The sequence below is a fragment of the Benincasa hispida genome, chromosome 3 (genome assembly GCF_009727055.1).
Source record: "Benincasa hispida cultivar B227 chromosome 3, ASM972705v1, whole genome shotgun sequence".
Classification (NCBI taxonomy): domain Eukaryota; kingdom Viridiplantae; phylum Streptophyta; class Magnoliopsida; order Cucurbitales; family Cucurbitaceae; genus Benincasa; species Benincasa hispida.
The window spans coordinates 69446258-69454615 of record NC_052351.1 but is presented as its reverse complement, the minus strand read 5'-3'; the positions used below and the strand labels follow the sequence as shown (position 1 = coordinate 69454615).

Genomic DNA, 8358 nt, shown 5'->3' with positions numbered 1-8358 from the left:
AAAACACAAGCTAGAAAGGTTGGTTTTATCTTTTGACTTGTATGAATGCCCACAATTAACATAACTCCACTGTGTCCTTGCAAGTGCTAATTAGGGGTGGGAGGAGAAGCGAGGGGGAACGTAAGGGATTCTGACAGGAATTGAGTAGCACGAAGGTGGCCGTTGCAGAGCTCGTCTGCAAGGGCAAAGAGTAGTGGAGTATTTCTAAAAAGGAGGTTGAGACAGTGAATTCTAAGTCAGCAATTTTTGGGCCATTGTGAGATTAGGTAGATTAAGTATTAAAAGTAAAGTTGGATATAACTAACAGAGGGAATCAAATTGCCATTTTAGTGCTAAGTTCTAATTATTTGCGATATTTGCAAATAATTAGCCTGTTTTTTCCATTTAATACAATTCCCCCATAGCTTCATATAACTAGAACCCAAAATAATAATAATAATAATACTAACAAAAGAGGCTCAAGGAGGCTCGATCTAGTATGGAAACCAATGGTAGAGTATACAAAAACAGTTTAAACTCGACGGTGTATAAATTTAGTCATTCGTTGCCATAGACTCCTATAGATAAGGCTTCAAAGAAAGAACAAGAAAATATATGTGATTGTCTAGAAAGGTTACTTTTCATGCCATAAGAGCAGGAAAGACATTGGTTCTACAGAATCAAAAAACATTTAGAACTGAGGCTATTTTTAAAGCCAAACAAAATAAAGGTAGAACATTTAGACCCAAAAACTATGGGTTAAACTGCCATATGGTTTTTATGTTATAGCTCCCTTACCCTACACATTTGAGACTAAATTTCTAACAAAATAGAGAGAATTTACAATAATCAGCAAATCAATGCAGGGTAACATCTTTCCAGCTAGTTTTAAATCGTAGGAAATCAGACACGTAACCTTTTTACGTCACTTTCCGGAACGTTGGCATCGCTCCCGTTACCCCTAACAGATGTTGATGGCCCCTGCACCTGAACAAACAATATCATACCAACCATTAACTTGTGTTTAACATCATATATTTCAACTTCAGATTTTCCTACAATTTTTTTTTTTTTTATGAGACAAATTTCATTGATGTATGAAATTACAAAAACGAGAGGGAAAGAAGCCCCACAACCAAAAGAGTTACAAAAGATATCTCTAATTGGTCAAAAGAGTATCAAAACTATAACAATTGAATTGCTTAGATAATTTACACCAAAATATAGCAATGCTAATCATATGATCAAAAAAGAGGTCGAAATATTGGGATTTGTTGTTGAAGAGGCGGTTGTTCTGTTCGAGCCAGACCAACCAGAGGAAAGCTCTAACAATATGTTTCCAAAGACCTTTCACCCCTGGAAAGGATGATCATCAATAACAAGGGAAAGGAATAGATTGATTTCCAGGGGAAAGACCACATACCAATTGAGCCCACAAACAATGAGGTAGGTAGGTACATCCACGGCTCTATCACCTAGGTCCTTAACAAGACGCATGTTGTCCATCGAGGAATCCATTGGTAGTATCCACCGATTGTTGGAGAGAATGGCGTTGAAGATGGAAGAGATCACTGGTGATGTCCAGACCTTACGGCAGTCATCACAACTTCAAAAAGACCTTCCAAGACCCAACAATCTACCTCAAGAAAGACAAAATATCAACACTCGACAATATAATCAACCAAGAATCCAAGATTTACTTGTTATTCATAAAGATCGACCAAGAATGCAAGTTTATTAAAGGAGGCAGCAAGAAGATGGTGATGTCTCGAGTGAAGAGGAGAGGGAAAATGAAGATCAGCTGGGACGATGGCGACTGGGGGCGCGACAACACATTGAGACAAATGAATATAGAGTAAAATTGGATATCCCCGCTTTTATTGAAAAAAGGGACATTGAAGAGTTCTCGGAATGGAACAAGAACCTGGAAGGATTCGTTAAATACGCTAACACTCCTGAAGACAAGAAGGTACAGCTTGTAGCATTGAAATTTCGATGGGGTGCTTCGGCATGGTGGGAGCAATTAGAAGTTAATCGATTCTGAAATGGAAAAAACCCCATCACCAGTTGGGAAAGATTGAAGCACTTTATGAAAGATCTTTTCTTGCCAGCCAATTATGAACAAACTCTATACAATCAATATCAAAATCTGCGGCAAGGTTCAAGAATTGTTGTTGAATATACAGAAATCTTCCACCGATTGGGGGCTAGAACTAACCCACCGGAAAGTGAACATTTGATAGCTAGATTTGTGGGTACGCACGAACATCAAGGAAAAGGTAAAGATTCAACATCTAGGCTTCTTCACGGGCGTGATCACTTTAGTTGAAACAATTGAGGAATTGAATGACTCTCAATCAAGGACCAATAGAAGAAATCAATGGGAATCATCAAGTAATGCTAGAAAAGGAGGCACACTAGTGGCTAAAACTCAGGCCACTAATACGCAAGAAAACCTACCAAGGTTGAAAGAGGATAAGACAATAGCCAATAAAGATCGGACAACTAATGAAGCAACAATAAAACAACCTAATCAATATGGCAGACCTACGCTTGGAAAGTGTTTTAGATGTAGGAAGACTGGTCACCTATCTAACAATTTTCCTTGGGGCAAAACAGGGGCCATTCTAGATGACAAAGATTGCCAAGAACAAACATGAAATTGAAGAAGATGAGCAAATAGATGTTTTAGAGCCAGATGAAAGGGGCAGAGTAAGTTGTGTTCCAACGCATTCTACTCACACCAAAGTCAAAGACTCGCAACCAACAACATTCCTTATTCAAGACTAGATGTACAGTGAAGGGAAAAATATGCAATGTCATCATAGATAGTAAAAGCTTTGAAAACATGGTATCTAAGAAGCTCGTCCAAGCACTGAACCTAAAGATGGAACCACAACCAAAACCATATAGAGTCAGCTGTATCAAGAAGGGAGGCGAGGTTCAGGTATCTCACACCTGTACAGTCCAATTTTCAATTGGCAATAGCTATAAAGATCAAATTGTGTGCGATATTTTGGACGTGGATGTCTATCACATTCTTCTCAGTAGACCATGGCAATATGACTTACAAGCCACCCACAAATGACGTGAAAATGTGTATGAGTTTCTTGGCATAGGAGGAAAATTGTACTCCTTCCACTCTCGGCATCAAGTTCATCAATTGAATCCAAAGCTCCAAAAGGACAACTATTTCGCATCCTCAATGGGAAGCAATTCTTAAGACAAAAGGACATCATCTGAGGATTAATAACTACGGGAAGGGAAAACAATATTACTACAAAGAACGTCCTGAGCAAGTACAAAAGTTGTTTTCAGAATTCCCAAACATTAGTCAACCCCCAACTACATTACCTCCCCTTCGTGATATTCAGCACCAAATAGATTTCATTCCAGGAGCTTCCCTACCACATCTCCTTCACTATAAAATGAGTCCTGCTGAATATAAAATCTTACATGAACATATACAAGACCTATTAAATAAGGGATTCATCCAACCTAACATCAGCCCATGTGTTGTGTCTCCTCTCCTCACTCCAAGAAAAAGATGGAAGTTGGCGAATGTGCGTTGATAGTACAGCCATTAACAAGATAACTATAAGCATAGGTTTCCAATTCCTCGGATTGGAGATTTACTTGATCAACTTGGCAGTGCCACCGCCTTTTCTAAGTTAGACCTCCAAACTGGATATCATCAAATTCGTATTAAACCAGGTGATGAGTGGAAGACAGCTTTCAAGAAAAATGAGGGGTTATTCGAATGGTTTGTCATGCCATTTGGTCTTTCCAATACTCCAAAGTACATTTATGCACCTCATGAACCAAGTTTTTCTTCCCCATCTTAATAAATTTGTCGTTCTTTATTTCGACGATATACTTGTTTTCAGTAAATCTAATGAACATATGACACACTTACACAGTTTTTTCTACATTAGAAAAAAATCAATTAGTCATAAATCCCAAAAAGTGTCTTCCTTGTTAATGATATATCTTTTCTAGATTTTATAATTGGATTGGAGGAGTTAAGGTTGATCCCCAAAAAGTAGAAGCCATTTCTAGTTGGCATATACCAACATCAATCAAACAAATCTTATCCTTCCTAGGCCTAGCTTCCTTGTTCATTAACAGCCCCTCTAATTGGCTGCCTTTGGAAAAACAATTTCATGTGGGGAAAAAGAACAAAGGAAAAGTTTTAAAACAATCAAACAGTATTTGTGACATAGCCCCGTACTAAGATTACCTGACTTTACTATCCCTTTTCAAGTAGTCGTTGATGCATGTGGGGTAGGTATTGCAGCAGTTTTGTCTCAAAATAAGCACCCTATTGAATATTTTAGTGAGAAGCTCAGCCAACCTAAACAAAATTGGAGCACCTATGAGCAAGAATTCTATTCACTTGTTAGAGCACTCAAGCAATAGGAACGCTACCTACTTTATAAAGAATTTATTTTGCTCATTGACCACTTTTCTTTAAAGTACTTGCAATCTCAAAAACAAATTAGCAGGATGCATGCTCGTTGGCTAACATTTCTTCAACGATTCGATTTTGTATTCGACATCAAGCGAGAAAAGACAATAAAGTAGTCGATGCTTTAAGTCGAAAAAATGAATTACTAACTCTTTTAGCAGGTGAAGTCATTATCTTCCAACACATTTCAAAACTTTATCCTACTGATCCTGATTTTGAAAGTCCTTGGTACAAGTGTTCTAATAACATCCAATGCAAAGACTTTCATATATTTGATAATTTTCTATTCAAGGGAGATTTCTTATGCATACCACATACTTCTCTTCGGGAATCCTTAATAAAAGATCTTCATTTTGGAGGTATGACCGGTCACTTTGGTATTTCAAAAACATTTGAGTTGGTTTCTACTCATTTTTTCTGGCCTCAATTAAAAGGGATGTATAGAACTTTGTCAAACAATGTTTCATTTGCCAAACAACAAAAGGAACTTCCACTAATGATGGACTTTACACACCTCTACCAACTCCAACTTTTATTTAGGAGGATTTATCCATGGACTTTGTCTTTGGTCTTCCTAAAACTCAACGTGGGTATGATTCAATAATGGTAGACAAGTTCAGCAAAATGAGCCATCTTATCGCTTGTAAAAAATCTCATGATATCATACACATAGCTAACCTTTTCTTTAAGGAAATAGTTCGCCTACACGGTATTCCTAAAACAATTGTTTCAGATAGGGATGTCAAATTCCTTAGTCACTTTTAGAAGACTCTATGGCGAAAATTCCACACTTCTCTTAAATATAGCACCACTAGCCACCCACAGATTGATGGCCAAACCGAGGTTACTAACAGAACCTTAGGAAATTTAATCCGATGTTTATGTGGAGAAAACCCAAAGCAGTGGGCCTTAGTCCCTTGCCCAAGTCGAGTTTGCATTCAAATTCATGAAGAACCGATCAACAAGGAAGTGTCCATTTGATATTGCTTATACAAAACTGCCAGCTTTAACTATTGATCTCGCTCAACTTCCTTCTTCTATTGATCTTAATAGTGATGATGAAGAAATGGCTGAAAAGATTGTTCGACGTCATCAAGACATCCAAGCCAACATTGAGAAAGCAAATGCTTCATACGAAAAGGCAGCAGATACACATAGAAGTATCCAACAATTCCAAGAAGGTGACTCGGTGATGGTTCATCTTCACAAAAGTAGATTTCCAGCTGGGACTTATAACAAACTAAAAAACAGAAAACTTGGCCCTTTCAAAGCCATCAAAGTGTTTGGACCAAATGCTGACAGATTGGACTTACCTTCCGGCCTACACATCAACCCTGTTTGCAATGTTGCAGACCGACATCCATATCAAGCTTCAGATGATTTTCAGTTAGCAACTTAACCACTATTTTGGATATGATGATGGTGCTAAGGGAGTGTCAACCTAGTTGAGATGCCAGAGTGCACCTACTGATCCTTTACGTAGTTCTTCTATACTTTTAATGTATTGTTAAACTCGATGACGAGTTTTTTTTAGGGAGGAAGGAATATGATGTATCTATGTTTAGCACACAGTTTGTTTTTAAATTTTCTGTTATATCTGTTAATTAACCGACTACCTAGTTAACTGATTCCAACTATGTAACTGCCCTTGCCTATAAATTAAAAGGATGGGTTCTTCATTTAATGATATACAATAATTCATTTTGAGTTTTCATTAGTTGGTTTACACCAGTCTTTTATTTCTTTAGACTCTTTAGAGTCGCTTGAGTCTTTTAATTCGTTCTTTTAAACTTTTTTACCTAACATGAAAAATATAAAATTCGACCTATCCGATTCTCTTCAAAAGATGTGATGCCTTATAGCCTTGCCGGGCTATATCGACTCATCCAAGAAAGGACCGGAGAAATACAAAAATTTCTTCGTACCTTGATAGGAGACGGATCACGTTGAACCATCAACATTAAAAATTTGTCCTTTCTAAGGATAAGCCAGGTGAAAAAAAATTAATTACTTACTTTGTTTTTCATTTTAGAATAAATAAATTTAGTATAGTTTTAAAATTAGTATTAGAATTAGAATTAATATTAGTTTAGTTTTAATTTCCAAAGAAAAAGGGCAGCAGCGTAACAACGCTGCCTTGCGAGGCAGATCTACTATTCGAAGGGCATACTGTTTTCACTTGTTCTCTCGACTTTTCTCTCCCAAAATCTCCATCTTCCTCCCGATTTTCACCTCTTCAAACTTAAATCTCTTGCTTTTCTTCAAGAATCACAAGCTTCTTCTCATCTCTTTGGATTTCAAACCTAAAAATCGTGGGTTTTCTTCCCATTTGCAAATTTTAGGGCTTTTTTTTTTCACAATTTTGGAGTTCTCTTGCAATCTAAGGTAAAATCTCTGGGGTTTTTTTTTTCTTAATTAATCTCTTGAGGATTTTCTAGATTTAGGTTGTGATGCTCTGATTTAGTGGATTGATGCTTAAATTCTAAAATGAGATTTATTTAGATGTTGATTTTTGAAGAACTAAATGTTGATTGCTTGGGATTTTCTGGTGTGCAGGTTGGGGTTAGATTTAATTTGAGATTTTTGTTGAATTTAGTTGAATTTAGGAGTGTTCTTTGTTCATCCTACTTTCAGACCAAGAGTAGTGAGCCTTTTTCCATAAAAAATACATGGGTCCTAGGAGAGATATGGGTAAAAACGTAGCTAGTTCAAGTAATAGGGATCCCATTCCACAGCCTGAGTTCCAACACCCTAGATTTGTGTCTCAGGGAGCTTTAGACCGTTTCCACCATGTAGTAATCGTTAGGAGACTAGTCCCCAAAAGGGCAGTGTCGCTGAACCCAATTTCTATTCCCACATCATTTCTGAAATACAGGAACATGAATGGAAGATCCTAGCGGGCCCACCTGGTGAGACAGTTGTTCCTTTAGTAAGAAAGTTCTATGCCAATGTTGATGAAGACAGGGATGTCTCGTTGGTTAGGGTGTTAGGGTGCCTTTCTATTCCTTCACCATAAATGAAGGATTGAATAAAACTTTCCCTGTCTAGTAAGATCTAAGTAGGATTGGCTAAACACACACGTAGGTAGGATTAGCTAAACACACACGTAGGGAGTAGAGAATTAATTTTAAAATACTCAATTGCATGCATACATTTGAATGGCTTTATCCATGTGAATTTTGAGTCATTTTCATCTTTTAGTACCGAGTCACTCATTTGCATCATGAAATTTATATCTATATCTCATTTTACCTTGTTCAAGGACGATCAATAATTAGGTTGAGGGTACTTGATAGCTCTCAAGAAGAGTTAATTTTATGTCCCCAATTACCTTTGCTTAATATATTTAAATTGATTAAATGTTCAATTTTGTAAGAAACCAAGCAAAACATGCATTTTAAAGCTTTGTAGACCATTTCGGGTTAATTTGTAGCTTTAAGAAGTGAAATTGAAGACCGGAGCTTCAAGGATGCAAAATGACTAAATTGCCCATGGTTGCTGCGTAATTACTCTCTAGCAAGCGTTTTACACATGGAAGCAGCATCTCCACATTGTACCGCATCGCCCATAACGTAGCTACCCTCCCTCAATGCTTCAATGTTACGCTACAAGGCAGAACGTGAGGATACAGGGCAGCATAATGACCCTGTCATCAGCGTTGTTACACTACAGATAATGATGAAAGGATGCGTTGCGCCCCTCAGCATGATCAGCATAGCCCTCAGCATGATTACCCTGCTGCTTTACGCTTCGATAACAAAAAGCCAGAGTAATTAGGTAAAGGGCAAGGAGAGTTAAGCCATTCTAGAAAGCATTTTGCTCGGTTTTGGCCATTCCAGATCAAAACTCATGAGATTTCCTTCAAATTTTGGTTTGTAATTGTAAATTTTGGCATCGTGAGTCAGATTTGA

The 8358-nt window shown here is 37.4% G+C and overlaps 1 protein-coding gene across 4 annotated transcripts in view; it reads right to left on the bottom strand.

The window, feature by feature from the left end:
* Positions 1-570: 570 nt before the first annotated feature.
* LOC120073843 (ultraviolet-B receptor UVR8) overlaps positions 571-8358 on the bottom strand; it is a 54239-nt gene continuing 46451 nt past the window's right edge. For all 4 annotated transcript variants that reach the window (XM_039026726.1, XM_039026724.1, XM_039026725.1 and 1 more), the window contains one exon: positions 571-966. In XM_039026726.1, the coding sequence (XP_038882654.1) occupies positions 883-966 (84 nt within the window). In that variant the 3' untranslated portion in view covers positions 571-882. The remainder of the gene's footprint in view (positions 967-8358) is intronic.